This window comes from Puma concolor, chromosome D3, assembly GCF_028749965.1.
Source record: "Puma concolor isolate L17-30 chromosome D3, mPumCon1.1.hap2, whole genome shotgun sequence".
NCBI lineage: Eukaryota > Metazoa > Chordata > Mammalia > Carnivora > Felidae > Puma > Puma concolor.
The window spans coordinates 67,028,778-67,047,166 of NC_141678.1; the positions used below are offsets into that span (position 1 = coordinate 67,028,778).

Sequence of the window (18,389 nt, forward strand, 5' to 3'; positions counted from 1 at the left end):
CCTACTGTGGTGCTGGCCTCTTTGGATACATTCCATACGAAATGCAAACCTTTGATTCTGTATGCTGTGACCTAGTGAAAAACTCCAATATAGTGACTGTATTTAGCACATATATAAATATAATTTGCACTCGTCAGCAGACTGGGGTAATCCTTTCACTTGCTACCCCTGCCCCCTCCCCAGCCCCCTCACCATTAACCTATTTTTCTTTCTTCCCTAACCCTTCCCACGACCTCAGCCGACCCTGCCTCCGAGGAAGGTCAGGGGCCCCTAGGGGTCACTCTCTCCACCTGGGCTCCGTATCTCTCTGGTTCCAGAACTGGGCCCTTCAGACATTACCAGCTGGGGCATCTGAAAGCCAAAATCTGAAAGCCTGATTTATTAGAAAGAGTCCTGGACTGGGGAGTCAGGAGGCTCAGGTTCTCAGACCAGTTTTATTGCAAACTTGCCTGTGACCTTGAGCAAGTCGCTTGGCCTCCCTGAGTCTCAGGGTTCTGGGCAGAGGTGAGGGAGGCAAAAGGGAGGGTGTCTAGGGTCCCTCAGACCCAGATAGACTAGGATACAGACCCAGTGGGGACCCCTCGCTGGGCTTTCTCAACCTCTCAGGAGAGAAGGAAGGGGAAGAGAAAGGATGGAGGGGTGGAGAGAAGGAGATGAAAGAAAAAAGGAGAGAAAGAGAGCGTCCTGAGAATTTATTCAGTGGATTTGCTCACAGTAGACACCGGGAAAGGGTTTTGTCCTTTTATATGCAGCATCCCGCGGGAGTCAGGGAGGCGGGATAGGTAGACACATCCCCAGACGCAGGACGTGTGCTTTCACGGGGTTCCGTGGTCATTTGCAGAGTGAGCTGAAGTCCACATCTCATTAGATGTGGGGAGCGCATAGGCAGAACAGCAGCCCCGAAGTGTGGTTTTTGGGATTGGCACCCGTCCTGTCCTCTCTTGGAGCCTCTGTGGTTGCGCAGTACCCTGGACAACAGATTGGGACAAGGATTTCAGACCCACGATCTCTCCTCCCAGCGTCGTCTCCACCTCTGCCCCTGTTCCACGGCTGTGGGGAGGGGAGGGGCTGCTGTGAAGGACTGGAGGGCCTTCCGGTCTCACTACTGAGGACCACGAATATTAGGGGAGGGTTTGGGGGAAGCGGTCACCTCCAAGGCTGGTAATGCTGTGAGCCCAGATGCCTCTGAGCCAAAAAGAGAGAGAGGAGGTCCATGCCCCCCGGGGGTCCTCTGAGCCGGGGCTGTGACCCTGGCTGGGAGAAGGAGGACCCCTCCTGTCCTCCTTCCCTTCTTTTCCTTCTCATCCTTCCCTCTTGCCTCTTGACATCACTGCCTTTGCCTGGTGGAGAAGTCCATCCTCCACATGAGGCCCCGGGATGGTGCTGATGGGGGAGGAGGCGGAGGCCCAGACCCACCACACCGCCGGCCCAGGCTTGCAGGAGTGGCCAGGCCTCGTAGGGTCCCTGAGCCCCATCTTTGCTCCGGCCGGACTGTGGGCCCCGTTCCCTGGGCTTCCTGCCTGCTGCCGGCCCAGCTTCCCTTTCCGCCTCTGCCCCGGAGCCGTGTTCTCCTGCTTTTTCCTTGGAGACGGCATGGCCACCACACTGCCAGGCCCGGCGGACACGGCCCCCTCGGCAGGGCTCCTGGACGGACATGCCTTACGCCGCTCTGCGGGGTCAGAGTGGGAAGGGGCCCTTTGCCCTGGCTGGCCTGTGCCCCCCCCCCCCTCCTCCCGGCCCCTCGCCTTTCCCTAGCCCCACCCTGGCCTCGGACGTGGCTCATTTCTCAGCTCCAGAGCCAGCCACGCCCGGCGCCAGGCCCGCTGGGGTAATTTGGTTGCCCCTGGTAAGTGAAAGGATTATCCTCAGTGTTGATTGTCCTTTTTTGTAATCCTCCTGCTGTTCTGTTCTGTTGTGCTGTGCAACATTTTGCTACATAGACTATTTTATAGCAGAAAGCTAGAAGAATATTTATTATGAATATTAAAGCAATAGTGCATCAATGAAAAGGCGGAGACATTAGGAATTGTGTAAATGCTTAGATTCACTTTTGGTGGATTTTTTGTACTTTATTTATAACTAATAAAAATGAACTGCATTGCTAACTACACCTCGCTGGTGCAGGGTGCTTCTTTCCACGCGTACCCAGGGCGTGTCTGGGGGAAGCCTCTCGCAGACCTGTCTTGTGTAAGAAGTTAGGTAACACCATCCCCATCCATTTTCCTCACTGTCCTTCACCTGTTTCCCTTCTCCTCCCCCTCTCCTCTCCCCATCTCTTCCTCCTTCCTCCCCCCTCCCCTTTCCTCCCCCTCCTCCTTGTTCATGGCTCTTCCTCCCCTCACCACCTCCTCCCCCTCTCCCCTTTCCTTTCTCCTCTCCTCCTCCCCCTCTTCCCCCCACCTCCCTCCCCTCTCCTCCTCCTCTATTCCCCCTACCTCTTCCTCCTTCCTTCCCCCTTCTTCCTCCACCTCCCTCTGTCCTCCCTCCTAGCCGCCTTCTTCCTCCTCCACTCCTTCCCTCTTATCATTCCTTTTTACCTCTTCGTCTCTCAAGAAATTTGTTCAATGCCATGGATCTCATTAACCTGTTTCCTAAACTTTAGTTTAGGAATCTTAAAGGGGAAAGTTCTCATTTTTGATCAAGTTTCAAATGTAGCCTCTGGTGTTCTGAACGAGAGGGCTCCCCAGTTGCTCTTAACAGAGAAGGAGTCGGCTTTTCAGCGGTTGTCATGGATTTCTCATTTCTTTGTAAGAGCCCCAACCCAGATACTCTGCATCGTCTAAAGTCCGTTTCTCAGTGTGTGGATTAGCAAACTGAAAGGTGACTCTCTTGCATCACCTGGAAACAGAGCCCACATTAATAAGCCTTTTTGTTGTTGTTGTTGTTGTTGTAATGGACTTCACTGTTCAGAGCCGGTTTGGGTCGACAGAAGAATGAGCAGAAAGTACAGAGAGTTTCCGTGTACTATCTCACCTAGGTGCTGCTATTAACATCTCTCCTTAGCGGGGCAGGTTTGTGACAACGGATGAGCCAATATTGAGTCATTGTTATTAACTAAAGCCCATAGTTTACATTAGACGGATGAATGTTCAAATCCCTGCTTGCTGTGCCGGTGAGTGATCCAAAATGCTGTAGCTTTCCACACATTTCCATGTATGTTTCTTGGTCCATGGACTGGGGCTCCGTAGTCCTTAGCTCACCACTCACCACTAACCGTCAGGTGCACAGGGGAGAGACGTTTCCCTTCCCTGGTCTTGCAAACTATAAAAACGTGGATGGCGGACCCGGCTCCTTCCAGTGTTTGAATTCCACGGGTTTCTATTTACATATACAGGCCCTGCGTCCCTCCGTTATCCTTGTCTGTTCAGTCTCTGTACCTGCAATGGAGGTGACCCTGGGAGGACAGGTCTGGGCTAGCTTTGGGGTGGGGGCAGGGGGCTGGGACAGTAATTCTCTTTCTGTGGATTTTATGCCCCCCCCCCCGCAATGGGCAAATGTACACCCTTCCCAATCCCCTCCAACCTCGCTTCCCCCCACCTTTCTAAGGCAGTGCCAGGGAGGAAAGAAATATCTCAGAGAGCATCTAGGCTCACACTCTGCACAGGCCTGTGACTCCTAGGCGCTGTGACGCTCCCCCAGGAGGTCAAGTGAAGGAAGAAGAGTCTCTATTAGTGTTCTCCAGAGAAACAGACCAGTAGGAGATATATTCAAAAGGAGATGTATTGAGCAGAATTGGCTTGCGTGTTTCTGGAGGCTGAGTCCGGCCCCTGCTGCCCGTGGGCTGGAGCCCCAGGAAAGCCGTGATGAAGCTCCACTCTGAGTCCAAAGGCCTGAGGACCGGCAGAGCCGATCGTGAGAATCCCAGTCCGACGGCAGGAGAGGACCCAAGTCCAGCTGGAGCAGGTGAGCAGGAAGGGGACAACTTCCTTCCTCTGCTTTTTGTTCCGTTCAGGCCCTCAAGGCGTTGGAAGGGGCCCACCCACACCAGGGAGGGCAGTCTACTTTTATGAGTCCAGTACTAATCTCATCTGGAAACCCTCACAGGCACGTCCCAAGTAACATTGAACCGGGGTACCCCACGGCCAACCGAATGAGCCATCACATCGCCCTCACCTCACCCCCAGGCTCCTGGCTGTCTCCCAGCCGCTTCTGTCCTCCCTCCAAGCCCTGCCCTGCAATGAGACCTCTCACATCGGGCCTCCTGTTTCTCCCCAGCACTCCCTGTTCTGGGGGGTGGGGGTGGGGGGAGACCCCCACCGCTCCTGGGAAGCAGGAAACAAGGAATTCTCTTGCCAGAGCATTATCTTCCCCACTCCCCTTGCCCTCAGTGGCAGGCCCTATGCAGCCGCCTGAAGCCCAGCAAGTAACACTTCTTCTCCACACTTGCCCTGCACGGTGCTGATCTGCCTTCTGTCTCAGAACCGCCCCGGTTGTCCCCACATCAGCCAGAGCAGCTGTTCTTTCATCTGGTTTATGTACCCAGCTCTCATCCAGCATTTTTTTTTTTCTTTTTTTTTTTTGAGGAAAGCCCTGCCCTTGGGTTTCCTGTGCCACCTGTTAGCTGTGTGCCTTTGGGCAAGCTACTTAAACTGCCTGTGCATCAGTGTCTTTGTCTATGAAATGGAGATCATAACAGGACCTCCCTCGTACGTCTTTATAAGGATCTAATGAGCTAAAGTGCTTTAACACGTGTCTGGTATATAGTATGCGCTATATAAACATTAGCTACAATGATGATGATTTAAAAAAAAATCCCTGGGGCGCCTGGGTGGCTCAGTCGGTTGAGCGTCCAACTTCGGCTCAGGTCATGATCTCACAGTTCATGAGTTCGAGCCCTGTGTCGGGCTCATTTGCTGCTGTCAGCACAGAGCCTGCTTCAGATCCTCTGTCCCTCTCTCTGTGCCCTTCCTCCGCTCACGCTTGCTCTCTTCTCAAAAATAAACATTAAAAAAAAAAAAAATCCCTGCGTTCCATAGTCTTTCTCCTTGGTCCTCTTGTTCTCCCCTCCCTTTCCTTTTCCTAGAGAGTTTTCCAGGCCCCATCAATGTGCATTCTTCCCCGCTGGCCGACCCCCCCCCCGCCCCCGTGGTCAGCCACCAGCAATGGCTTGTCCAGTAGGAGAGCCAGTAGCCGAGGCCTCAAAGCCAAGACTTCTGGAATCACCGCTTTGTAACAGTCTTTCCTCATTCGGTTGGGAGATTCTAGAAGAAAAGCCACATTGAGGCTCCTAGGCCAGAAGCACAGAACTCCTCTTTTCTCCAGCTCACAAGCAACCCCACCTCTCCCACCATCCAGGTGCCCCATCCAAATCCCCCTTGTTAAATTTAGGACGAAAATGCTCTTTCCTCTCTTACTCTCCAGGCCCATCTGTCCAAGACTTCCTTCTTTCTCATAGGCTCTCTTTACTTCCTTTGTCCAAAACTGAGGCTCCCTGACCTGTTCTCCGAAGCCCCTTACCTTGCCTTTGAAGGCTCAGGGCATTTCCTTCTCCTGGTGCCCCCCAGGGGTCGACGCCTGGTGCCATGCTCTTTCAAGGGGCTGGATAAATGGGGGCCCCTGTTCAGGATGCACACACAGGACCAGGGGTCCTCGGGGCAGGGGGTACCCACATTACTTCTGACCTCATCTAGTTGGACCCCACACAATCAGAATTCAGAAGGCGTGTAACTGAACTGGCGTATAAAAGTAAACTGAGTTTACTTTTCTCGAAATCTTGGAAGAAAAAGGTTGTTCAACCAAAAAGCTGAGAGAATAAAATTGGAAGGTTTTTGTTTAACCTACTTAAGAGCAGAAGTGTTTTTTAGACTTTGGTGCAACAGTTTGTATGTAAATAGATTGTGCTAACTGCAAATGAGTCTTATCTTTTCTTTGATGTGGGCCCCTGGGGATATTTATTTGGAAATACTTTGTTAGCAGTTACTCGAAAGCAGTGCAATTAAGTTTCTCTCCAAATATTCTTTAATGGAGACTTGTCTCTAAATCAGGAGAGGAAATGTGGAGCTGGTAGAAAACCTTGTCAGTCAAGAAGCCAACCTTATAAGGAAGAAGTTTCCAGCAAAGCAAGCTGTGGGTGCCAGGGGGATTTGGGGAGGGAAGGAGCAGCCCTGGCAAGATCGGAAGGAACGGAAAGGAGGCTCTGGGGGAGGCAGAGACCATTCCTTCGTTTCCTTCACCCTGAGCTCTAGTGAGGGGCTCTGTCTTGGCTGGAGGGTTGACGTGTAGCGCCTCCCGCCCGTGGCCGACTGCCCAGCAATGACCTGGGACTCTGGTGGCAGCCCGGCCTCGGGCGAGCTGGGTTCAGGAGGGACCGTCCCAAGAGGGTTCACCCTCGCCATGGCTGGCTGCTGGGTCTCAGCCTCAGAATTCGGACTGCTGGGGTACAGAGCTTGGCCACTGCTACGGGTAGAGTAACTTTCTGCTTGGGGCCAGGACTAGGGGGAGGCAAGGCGGGTGCCCGGGGGGCAACATTTAAGGGGCCTCACTCTCAGGTGCAGCCCTGCCATTGCACGAGCCTGAGGCTGAGCTCCCTTAAAGCTTCTTGTTTGCTTTATCCTAACCCCAGCCTTGCCTTCTGCCCTCCAAGAGGAGGATTCCTGGGACAGCCTACAAGGAAGAGACCAGACTTGAAAGGCAGAGCATCTCGTGGGTGTCCCTCGTTCCTTCCTCGGGGCAGAGTGCCCTTCTCCCCAACCACCTTATAGGGGGTGCTCCCCACCTTTGCCTGCATCCTCAGCACAGCCTGATGGAGAAAGGAGGGCGGTACGACATGACTGGCCGGGGGCCCCAACACTCCCTCGGGCAAGGTGGTGCCCACAGAAGCAGGGCTGTGGAGACTGGACCTGCCAGGTGTTGAATTCTGCAAGCCCCTGTGTTCCCCTGGCTATCCACCTCTCCCCCCACCTCCTCCACCTCCTCCATGGAGTGTGAAGGGCGTCGGACGGCCTGGTTCAAGCCCCGCGTTGCCCCTGGGGACCTGTGGGCGAGTCAGAGGCCCGCTCTGCCCCTACAGAGCAGAGAGAGTGGACTAGCATGAGGCCTGGGAACATGGTGGAAGGATGGGTGGCTGGGCGGGCGGCAGGAGACCTGAGGCAGACGGCGCCGTCTCAGCAGGGGCCCAGCAGGGAGGACAGCATGTGTGGTGGTGCTGGAGGGGAGCCCGCGGGACCCGGAGCTGTGGGCATCTCGCCCCTGATGGAGATGGCCCAGGTCCCGGCACTCAGGGAACCGGGCTGGGGGGAACGTGCCTCGTGGGTAACAAAGTGCGTCTTCGTGCACCAAAGGTGTGACCACTGTTTACGGGGTCTTCACAGCAGCAGGGTCGTGGGTCTCAACAGGCCACCTGTTAGGGGGGCAGAGGAGGCAGGCAGGGAAGGGGTGGAAAGGGCTAATGAGGCCGTGGGTTGTGTTGGCAAACCAGGCCTGCCCCACCTGGGTAAGAGTGAGCCCACCCTGGACCTGGCAGCAGCAGGATGATAACAGGGGCTATCCCTGTGCCAGCTCAGGAGGATCAACCGGACGACAGCTGCCGCATTCCACAGCGAGAGCACGCGGTGCTTGCCGGGGGGCATGGAGGAAGACTGTTTTCAACTTTGAGCTGGTTCAGACACAGTGGAGAGGCTGAGGAGGAGGCCGTGGCCACGGGAACAGGACACGCAAAGATTGCTGTCGGTGGCCTGGGAGTACCCCCTCCCTCCTGGCTGCCCTTTTACCCAACGCTAGTGACCGCGACTTCCGCAGGGCTACCCGGGGAGGGGATGTGTCCACCTCGCTTGAAGGCATAGCATCCTGCCCCATCCACAGAAACCGTAGGGATGAAGGATGGGCTGGCTGGCCGCTGGAAGCAGAGATGAGTGGCCCGAATGCCCAGAGTTCGTCAGAGCAAAGGATGCCGCGGGAACTATCTGGGTGTCTTAGGTCCTAAAAACAAGGCAGGTGGAGGCTGAAGCACGGAGAAAGAACCCCCGTAGGCATCCTTCCCTTCCTTCCTTCTCCAAGGGATCGGAACCTGTGGTCAGCAAGAGGGGGGCAGGAGTGACAGTGCAAGGTGGGGGAGGGGCGCCCCCATGCACCCACACGTGTGCGCACACGCACCTGCACACACAGTTGCACTCGTGTGCACACACACGCGTGTCCTTCTCCTTCACTTCTGGTCCCCCCTGTGATAGCACTGAGTTGGGGGATGGCAGAAGATGAATTTTGAGCCTGACTTTGGCCTTTACATCAAAGCCAGACATTTATTATTTTTTAATATTCATTTATTTTCGAGAGAGAGACAGAGTGTGAGTGGGGGAGGGGCAGAGAGAGAGGGAGACACAGAACTCAAAGCAGGCTCCAGGCTCCGAGCTGTCAGCACAGAGCCCGACGCCAGGCTCGAACTCACGAACTATGAGATCATGACCTGACGCTCAACCGACTGAGCCTCCCAGGCACCCCCAGAGCCAGACATTTAAATTGCACACCTGTAATGGGCTTTGTGACTTTTAAGGTGGTGGTTGCACTTTTTACCACCTAAGAGTTCAGAAGAGCCGAGGCCTGGCTAAGTGTTCATCGGGGGCATGGGGGTGCTGGGGAGGTGGGGGCTGGGCGGAGGCCAGTTCCACGGAAAAAGATACAAATAAAGGTGTTTCATGATTACTTCTCCCCCACCCCCATCACCCCAGCTCCCCGGAGGCCCGCTTGTTCAACATGATGGACATACCCTTCAGTGCAGGTGCTGAATTAAACTGCCCGCAGGTTAATTTATTTAGTCTGTATGACGACCTATGCAGTAGCTACTATCATTGTCCCTGTTGGACAAGTGAGGAAACTGAGGCCCCAGGAGATGAAATAATGTGCCCAAGCTCGCCCAAGCTCTCTGGCTGCCTCTGAGCCAGCGCTTGCAAACTCAGCCTTTCTCCAAGGGTCTCTGGGAGCTCCTGGAACTTGCTTTAGACCCATCAGCCTCGATAAGAGTTTACACCTGTCTGGGCTACAGGACACAGGGTGATGGGGGTGGGGGGGTGCCCTCCTATAGGAAGACTTCCTTTCCACTCAGTCCTGCTTCGGCAGGAAAATCAGAAGTCAGGTGCTGAGACCTGAGGCGCTCTTGCTGCCTTGCAAGGATCTTGCATTGCAGATCCCTTCGTGACTGTCCACGAGGGAGGGTGTGTGTGTGTGTGTGTGTTTCTCCTGCAGCCTCGTCATCAAGGTCATATCCCTTGGAGGGCAGAGACTGCACCTTTATTTTGTGTCCCTCTCTGTCCCCCCCCCCCCCAGCCCCATCACCTTCTGTTCAGGTCTGTGGGTCTCAACTGTGTTCTCACAGGTTAGAACAACCAGTGGGCACCTGGCACAGAGTTTCCCGTAAATGATGGACAGAATCACATACCTTTTTGCAGGCTTATAAACCACCCCCCGCCAGGGCTAAAACACTTCCTCCTGCTGCTTTTCTCTGTTTGCCACTGGAGTCATTGAAACTGGGGGAAAGGATGCATTTCTTCGTGAGCAGATGCCAAGATGAGTTCTTCGTGGGGTGTGGTCAGTAAAAAATTTAATTAGCCCAGCTTTGGGGGGAAAAACGTGTTAATTAGTTTTCTCTTCAAATACACCACCTCGACGGCCTCCTCTTCCCCACTTCTATCCCCTGGGTGAAGCCCCAGTTTCCCATCTACACTTGGCAAGTCTCAGCCTGGCCACTGCTGTCACTGGAAAAGAAAGCGCAGAAAGTTATTTTTGTGCAGCCAGGGATTCCGACACGCGGTGATCGGTTCCTGTAGGTCCAGGGGACTGAGGAGGGGCGGGGCCCACAAGAAATCCCCTGCAGCGGCCTCCGGAGAACCGTGAAGTTCCGGGCCACCGTGCCACCCATGCCACCCTTCTGGCGCCCAGTCCCGGTCCCAGGAGGCTCTGAGAAAGGCCTGCTGAAAGCCAAGGTGGAGGCAGCGGGCTGTGGTCAGGAGCATCTCGGCGAGACGGTGGGATCGAGAGCCTCCGGCCCCTCAGACGGAAGGGAAGAGGTCTCTCCAGGTGAGCCTGTCGCCTCGCTTCTTGTCCAGCCACCGGCCGCAGTTAAAGATGGTGGCCACTCCGGTGCTGGTGTTGGTGACTTCCACCTTCTCCACCAGCCAGCCCGAGTAGTAGCCGCTGCTGTCGTGCTCCACCCGCACCTTGCGCAGCTCGCCCAGCTCTAGCGTCTCCAGGAAGAAGCGGTCGGTGCTGCCCCGCTCGAAGAGGTTACGCATTTTCTGCTTCAGCTCCCGCTTGCCCGTGTCCCCGTTGGCCCCGAAGATGGTCACGAAGACATTGGCGTCGGTGCCTGCACCCGGCTCGTAGCCCGTCGTCACGATGACCTCGTACTTGACCGGCACCAGGCTCTGGACCTTGCTGGCAAAGCTCTCGGTCGTCTTGGTGACCTCGAACACCTTGAAGTACTTCCTCTTCCTCTTGAGGGGGATGAGGCAGTCACAGTTGAAGAAGTACCTAGCAGGGACAGAGGAGGCTCAGTCGATACCAGCCAAGGCTCTCACCCTCCCCCCGGGCCCCCTGGGCCATGAATGATCCCTTCCTCAGGTGGCAGGAGATGGGATCGGAAATGTCTGCATTAAAATATGAGGATGGGGGGGGCGCCTGGGTGGTTCAGTCCGTTAAGCGGCCAACTTCGGCTCAGGTCATGATCTCTGGGTCCGTGAGTTCTAGCCCTGCATCGGGCTCTGAGCCTGGAGCCTGCTTCAGATTCTGTGTCTCCCTCTCTCTGACCCTCCCCTGTTCATGCTCTGTCTCTCCCTGTCTCAAAAATAAATAAACATTAAAAAAAATAAAAAAAATAAAAAAATATGAGGATGGGTCTTGTTTGTGTTAAAATCCACGGCGAGAGGCATCTCTACCCTTCCAGTGTCTCTTTGATTCTTTCGTTTCCATCCCCCCCCCCCCAACTCCACATCAAATCTACCAGCAAATCCCATCTTTAAAATAGGTCCAGAATCAGCCACTTGAAAAAGTATGCAGTATTTCACTATCTGTCCTGCCCCTCGTCTGGTCCAAGTCACCACCACCTCCTCCCTCCTAGATCGGCCTCCTAGCTGGTCTCCCTGCTTCTGCTATCTGTGGTCCATTCTTTCCACAGCAGCCAAGTGACCCCGTGGACATGTAAGTCCAAGAATGTAATTCCTCTGTTCAGAACCTTCCAATGGCTTCTTAGATTAAGTAAAAATCACCACCTTACCAAGGGCTGCAAGACCCTATGTGGTTGGACCCTCTGCCTGCCGTTTGCCTTTCTGACCGAGCACCTGGCCTTGTCTAACTAAGCTCACTCCGTGCCAACCGTGCTGGTCCCCTTGCTCTTTCAAAGGGACTGATGAATGTTTGTACCTGGTATTCTCACCTTCAGGGACAGCTGCGGGATCCAGGCAAAGCCAAGTGGGAAACGTCCCAAATCCCTCGCGCTGGGCTGAGTTAAAGTATGAGTGTGTGCGTGAAAACACGTACATGCACGTGCTCATGGTCTGAGGGGTGCAAGGGGTAAGAGAAAATCCTCTACTGAAGCAGTGCCATAAGCAGAAGCAAGTACAGGGCCAAGAGTCATGGTCTTGGACCAAAATGTCCCCTCTCTATCCCCACCCTCCACACCCTCAATTTTACCCTCTGCGTAATGGTAGTTAGTCTAATAATTGATTACAAGGAGGAAGTCAGGAGGCACAGTGGGAAAATGCTGCCTGGAGTGCAAGGGGGCCTCGGGTCTACTCCAGCCCTGCCACCTGCTACTCTTGTGACCTTGGGCAAGCCGCGTCTCCTACCCAGACCTTGATTTTCCCATAGGCAATGCTAGAGGTTTGAACTGAACAACTGCTACGGTTTCTTCCCACTCCCAACTGCTGATATTATAACAGCTTTGGAAATAAGCCGTCCTGGCACTGACTGGTGACTTCAGGAATGCATCCCTAAAAGGGCGTGCCCAGTGGTGCAAAGTCAGACCCGTTTTAGATGAAAATCCATAACCGCAAAAAAAGCAGGATTTTCTGCTTGCTTCCTCAGTGCCGACCGGGGCTTTGCACCCTTGCATCTCGTCGGCTCCCATGACAACCCGGAGCTTCAGGCATCATCCTCCCATTTCACAGAAGGGGAAACTAAGTCACTGCCCAAGATGAGCCAGAGCGGGCCCAGAGCCAGCCTGCCTCGCCACCTGAGGAGACAGCCACGGAAAGACACTGGCAGGAAATCCATATTCTGTTTCGAGATCTCTCTTCCCCCAGTTCATCACTTGATAAATTCGGATTGTTGTTACATACCACACTTTCTCGGAGGGGGATATAACTTCAATCTTTGTTTAGACGTTCTTTAAAAATGTATTTCTTTATGCAAATGCTGACTGATATACATAATTCTCTATAAATGCACAAATCATGTGATCACATGCGTGTTTTTCTAAATACACTCTTCTTCTTCCCCTTTTCGCTTGGCTCTCTCTCCTTTTTCCCTCCTTCCTTTCCACTTCCACATCCCACCTTTACCTCAGATAACCCATGGAACAGTTGCGGGTGTATCTTGCCAGATTTCCTTCCATTTCACCCAACCATGCACAGACCCACACAGACACAGACATATGTAGGATGTCAGTGTTCCCTTTACAAAATGGCATCATATAATATGTGTTTTCCCATATCTTGCTTTTCCCGGGAATCGCTCCAAGTCATCTGGTACATATTTAATTCATTATTTTTAATGGCTGAAAAATATTCCCTAGTAGACCCATAAGGAAAACATTTCTCATACATATAAGATCACCAAGATGTGGGACCCTAGGGCTCCGTGGGGTCATGACTCTAGGTGCGGATCCACTGGAGAGGAGGGTAGGGACATCAGAAAGACTAATGACAAAAGTAAAAAATAACAAATGAAAAATTAAATATATTTGAAAAACATGTAAATAGGATCACACTTCTGTGAACAGCGTTTGTGAGATGTTAGAAAAGTGTCAGAGAGAGCGGGGTCACCAAACACTCATATGGTGGCTGTCTCTGATGGGTAGGGCTTTCAGGAAGTTTTACTTAAAAGACGATTTGTATTATTTGAATTTTTATAATGGCTGGGTATTATATATGGTATTGAGATAAAACAATGAAGTTATATTTGGTTAAAAAAAGAAAGAAAGAAAGAAACAAAAGCCCCTGGGTGTGGCCTTCCATTGAATCCGGAGGATCTCAGTGCAAAGGAGAACCTTAGAAGTTACGGCCCACCCTAAGGAGGAGTCACCACTGGAACCGGCTGAAAGATGAAAACTGGAGACTCCTGTGTTTACAGGAGAGTGAGATTAAATTCATTTGTAACTCCTGGAAGTCCGAACGGTACGGTTAATGTGGTGGCTGGAAAGGAACTGTGGACGCATGTATGCCATCCATCAGGAAGGAACCAAGCTCGAGACCTGCACAGGCCGGTGCACTATGACCTCCGAGAGCTCCCTGAGCTGGACCCCTGTCGTCCTTCCCCCAGCGCCAGACTCCAGTGAACATCCAGCTCTCTTCCCGGAGGGAGACAGCACAGAGAGGTGACGGGTTACCTCCTGAGGCCACACAGCTGACTTGGTGACAGTTCTAGTATTCGGGGTCTGGACTCTCTGCACCCCCTTCCCTTTGGGCAGAGCCCCCACTCCACGGACATCCCTTCCTCCCCCTCCAGGCCTAGTGACATACTGACAAAAGGCCACCCTCTTTTGAGGGTGTGGGAATGGTGGTTTCTTTCCCTGGATGAGAAATTCTACAATTCGGCCCCAGGACTGTGGGGTAGGAAGCTCCCGGGCTGAGCTTGTATTTCCCCTTCCTTCTGAGACTGGAAGGTGCTTAGTGGTGCTGAGATTTTTGGCTCTGTGTCTTTCTTACAGCCACCATGGCTGGTTTAAAGCTAACTCGAGGGAAGACTATTTCTTATTATTGCATAGTGTTGCACTGTATTATATTGTATTTTCTTGTACCCTTTGGTTTTTTTGGGGGGTGGGGCTTGCAGAGGTGTGGTATCGGTAGCAATACTCGATGTGATCGGCAGGCCACTAGTGCTGGGTTGCAGAAGGGGCTCTGCCCTGGGCCCGGCTTGCTGGGTGAGTTGGTAACTCCTCTGGGCCTCTATGTCTCAGCTCTCAAGTCTCCATCAGTAATCGCTCCAGGCAGCCAGGACCAGCAAGTCTGGCAGGATTTACTGTAACCGGCTGGTTTTTCACTAAAAGAGCAATGGATAACACTCTCTCTCTCTCTCTCTCTCTCTCTGCCATGACGATGCGGCAAGCCAGGGAGAAAGGCCTCACCAGCACCCAACCATGCTGGTTCCCTGACCTCTGACTTCCAGCCTCCAAAACTGCGAGAAAAAGAGGTCTGCTATTGGAGACACCCTGTCTGTGGCATTTTGATACGGCAGCCTGAGTTGGTCAAGACAGAAGTTTACAAGTCAGGACGCTTCCTGACCGATTCCCAAAGGGGAAGCTTGGGCATCCCAGGGAGCCTACTGTCACAGGTGGAGCGTGGACAGACACTGTTTTGAGCGACTTGAGCTCCTGAGGCCAGAGAGGGCAGCCGAGGGCGCTGCCCCGGTTGAGCCTGCACCGGTCTGCTGTGCTCACCGTGAAGGCGTCGCCAGGGGCAGGGCCAGCTCGGGGAGCGGGTGGCAGCAGCTCTGGGGGGTGACCCAGCGAGCAGTGGCAGGCTGGCCCCGGGAGCTGCACGTGTCACCTGTCACTCACTCCTCGGGTCTAGCCTCCCAGAGGCAAGCACTGCCCTCGGCTTCCCCTTCCTCCTCTCCCGGTGCCTTCACACTGCTGTTCCTGCCTTCCAGGGCCTCGGGGCTCTTTCTGGCATCCAATGTGGTAACCAAGTGGTTTTAATTAGAAAAACTGATGGCTGTGGACTGTTACCCAGGTAACTAAAACCCTTAATCCTTCAGAAATGCCTGAGTCTCCAGAAGGCCCCGGTGGGGGAAATGCAAAGCTCCTTATCCGGGGTCCTCAGAGGCAGGTGGGCCATGGGATTACTCCAGTTGGGCTCGGATCCCCACTCTGCCCACAAGGATGGCAGGGCTTTCACTGTGCCAGTGGAAGCATCAGGCTTCAAAGCTGTATTTCTTTGTCATCGCACAGTGATGGGAGGGGGAGGGAAGGGAAGCGTCCGCTGTCTGGTCTTGTTTGGCTTACTTCTTCCAAGGAAGCGTCCCTGGATTAAAGGGCTGGAGCCCTCAGATTCATCTGGCCGAGTCCCTGCCTCTGAGGGTAGGCCTATGGCTCAGAAAGCTCCAAAACAGTACGGCTGCCTTTCCCTCCCTATCTCGTAAGTTTCCTGAACGAGGTGGCCTCGAAGGGGACAGCTCCCTGGGTCCTGGCGTCTTGCCCGTGGTCTAGCCCCGTCCCTCTGTGCGGAGAGAGCAGCCCTTCCGGGGGGAGCGGTGGAGGCACGGTACATACACGTTGCCGTACTCCATCTCGGTGATGGTGATGGTCTTGACGTGCCAGACCAGCTCTCTCTTGGGGATGAACCGGTCCTCCCTGGCGAGATGGCCCACGCAGAGGGAGGCAATGTCCCCCAAGTAGACGCTGTCAAACTCGAACGTGTCCGTGGTCCCCCTGCAGGACACAAAAGCATGGCCTCTAATAAGAGATGCCGATGTCCGCTGTAGGAAGTGAGCCTTTATTGAAAGCCTACTGCATTCCAGGCACTGGTCTAAGGAGGAGGGATAGAATGGCAACCATGACCTGATGCCAGCCCTGCATTCTTGGAGGGGTTCAGTGTCATTCTGGAACAAGACAACCACAGCCTGGTCCCAGCAGGAGGGGGTGGTAACATCACGAAGCAGACAGAGGTGGGAGGAGGGCGAGGCCCTGAGGGTTAGGCTGGGGAGGGTGGTGGGGATTCAGAGAGCACAGCAAAGGGAGGGAGGGAAGAGGCCCCTGAGGTGGACTTGTCGAAGTCATGGGATGAGGACTGAGGGCAAGGAGGCATCTGTGGGGGGCGTGTTGGCTCGGCTGCAGTTGGGGTCCAGTCAGGGAAGCCGCCATGGAAAAGGTGGGGTGCGGCCATCTGTGGTGGTCTGCGGGTGCCAGTCTAAGGAGCTCATACTTCATCCTGATGCAGAGGGAGTTCAAATGCAAGGTGCAGTGGGTCACAGGAGGGGGAGACTTCTGTAAGCAGTTCTGGGGGAGCGGGGAAATGAAGTGGGCATCTGGGCAGTTCAGGGGTGGCTCTGGTGTGGAGGAGAAGTTGAGGTTTCCCGGCTGTGCCTGTCAACCAGGAGGGGTGAGAAGCACCTTTTCCCGAGACCCGATTTTGATTTTCCTACAAAGCATCTAAGAGGCTCTCTCCTCCCTTCCTCCTCCTAAGTAGAACTTAGTCTGTGCTGTCTTACACGGCTCCCTTGCAGACTAGACTGTGAGGTCTGCACGGACTTGGATGGGGTCCGCAATGATTCCTGGTCCTGCCGCACAGCGGGCTCTCTTTAATTAATTAATTACTAATGTTTGCTGTAGCTGTCCATTAACTTTTTAAAACTGAAATATATTTGACACAAACCCGTGTAAATGTAAGGTGTACAATGTGCTACTTTAATATATTGATATATTGTAGTAGGATTGCCACGGTGGTGATATTGGCACCTCTGGTTACAGAATTATCCTCTCCTTTTAGTGGTTGGAATAATTAAATTCTCCTCTCTTATACTGGCCTCTCTTTGCGTGGCAATCTCCCCCTTTCCCTTTTATAAATCTCCTGTTTCATCCATCCGTAGGAGTTCGCATAGGATTGGCACAAAGTAGGTACTCAATTAAGTGCTTGCAGTTTAGGCCCATTTGCATACTTAGGGCACCCACCAAGGGGGTTGATTTGGGGGGTCCCTCTCTTACCCACCCTACCCCCCTCACTCCCCAGTGGGAACCCCCTCTTCCTACTTCCTAAAGGCCCGCTGTCGGGAAGAATTTTCCACGAGAAACTCTTTGGATCGGTTCTTCCTGCCCTCCAGGATGAGCCAGACGTTCTCCCTGGTTTCGCCTCCGTTGCCTGTTTCTATGACGATCTCGTAGGCTGCAGCGGAGAAGGTGGGAGAAGGTCAGCTGGGGGAAGCAGCTTCTCTGTCCTCCATCTGATCTTAGACCACAGCCTGGGGATAGGCTGGAGTCCCCACAAGGAGGCACTACCACAAAAACCTGCCCCAGTCTGGCCACCATAAGCATGTCTTTTATTTATAGAGCAGCCACTCTGCCTGGTGACCATGGAGCCGCTGGGAGTGAAACACCAGGAAGCAGGGGGTGGGGAGTTTTTTGGGACAGGTGCTGGGGCTGGATCTCAGGGATGGACAGCAACCCCCACCCCACCCCGAGATGCAAAACGGAGATCCTGTGCAGAAAGAGGGCAGAGAGGGAGAAGTGAGGGGGAAGCTACAGGCAGTCCAGACTCCAGGAGAGCCGTGAGCCCTATCCACACACTTTGCTCGTGGAGATCACCCCACCCACCCTAAGATGGCAACTCGCCTGCCCCCAGCGCCCCCAGGTGGCCTTAAGGGGCTCCATGACATTCTCTTTATCACCTGCTACCTCCTAACAGGCTATGTGGTTTGCTGCTTATGTTATTGTTTCCTGTACTCCCCTCCCACCTGAATGTGAGCTCCAGGGGGGCAGGGGACTTCGTTTTGCTCACTGATAGATCCCAAGTGCCCAGAACAGTGCCTGGCATGCAGGAACTCAGTAAGTATTTGTGGAGTGAATGAATGAATGGTTGGGCCACAGGAAGCTTCAGGAAGGAGGTCCCTTGTGCTTGAAGACGGAGCCAGGATTCCCGTCTGCGGAAGATGAAAGGAGGTTCTAGGCAGAGGGAGGAGCGCAGGCAAAGACTGAGGGGGGGAGGGGATGGGAGTTCACGGGACCCGGCTCCCACTCCCAAGGGACCAGGCCAGACTCAGAGCTGGCACACGGGACACAACCAATGTCGGTCAGAGTGTCCCCTGTGCATATGGCTCTTGCCACAGTAAAGGACTCGTTGAGGGGTTGGGACTCTGGATGCACAGGACAGCTCTTTCCGCCCGGCTCTCCCAGGGACGTGATACAGACAACGGAGACGAGGCGCCTCTGTGTCTGTAGCTCAGTGTATCGCTAGCCCTTCTGCCCTGGCGGCTTCTCTCCAGGACAGTGCGTGCTGCTGAGACGCGTGGAAGCAATTCTGACAAAGAGGCAGGTCGCCGACGAGAGGGCAGGAAAGCCACGGACAGCACAGAACTCCTGAAGAAGGTGGGGCTCTGTGGGTCCATATAGACCCCAGCCCAGGAGGCTGGGGCCGACCGATGGCCGAGCCACGGTCAGGTCTCACGGCCGGTCCGCTTTCCCCACAGAGGGTGGGGTGAGTTCTGCAAACCCAATACCCGTGAGTTCAAAGTGGGTCCTGGGCTTTGTTGAG

General features: G+C 54.1%; 1 protein-coding gene across 1 annotated transcript in view; it reads right to left on the reverse strand.

Annotated features, from left to right (window-relative positions):
* Nucleotides 1–8,283: 8,283 nt before the first annotated feature.
* The window catches only part of LOXHD1 (lipoxygenase homology PLAT domains 1), a 166,239-nt gene continuing 156,133 nt past the window's right edge, over nt 8,284–18,389 (reverse strand). Inside the window, exons 39-41 of the mRNA XM_086682857.1 lie at nt 16,892–17,024; nt 15,416–15,574; nt 8,284–10,458 (exon numbers count right to left, since the gene is read on the reverse strand). Coding sequence (XP_086538983.1) covers nt 9,978–10,458; nt 15,416–15,574; nt 16,892–17,024 — 773 coding nt within the window. The 3' untranslated portion in view covers nt 8,284–9,977. The remainder of the gene's footprint in view (nt 10,459–15,415; nt 15,575–16,891; nt 17,025–18,389) is intronic.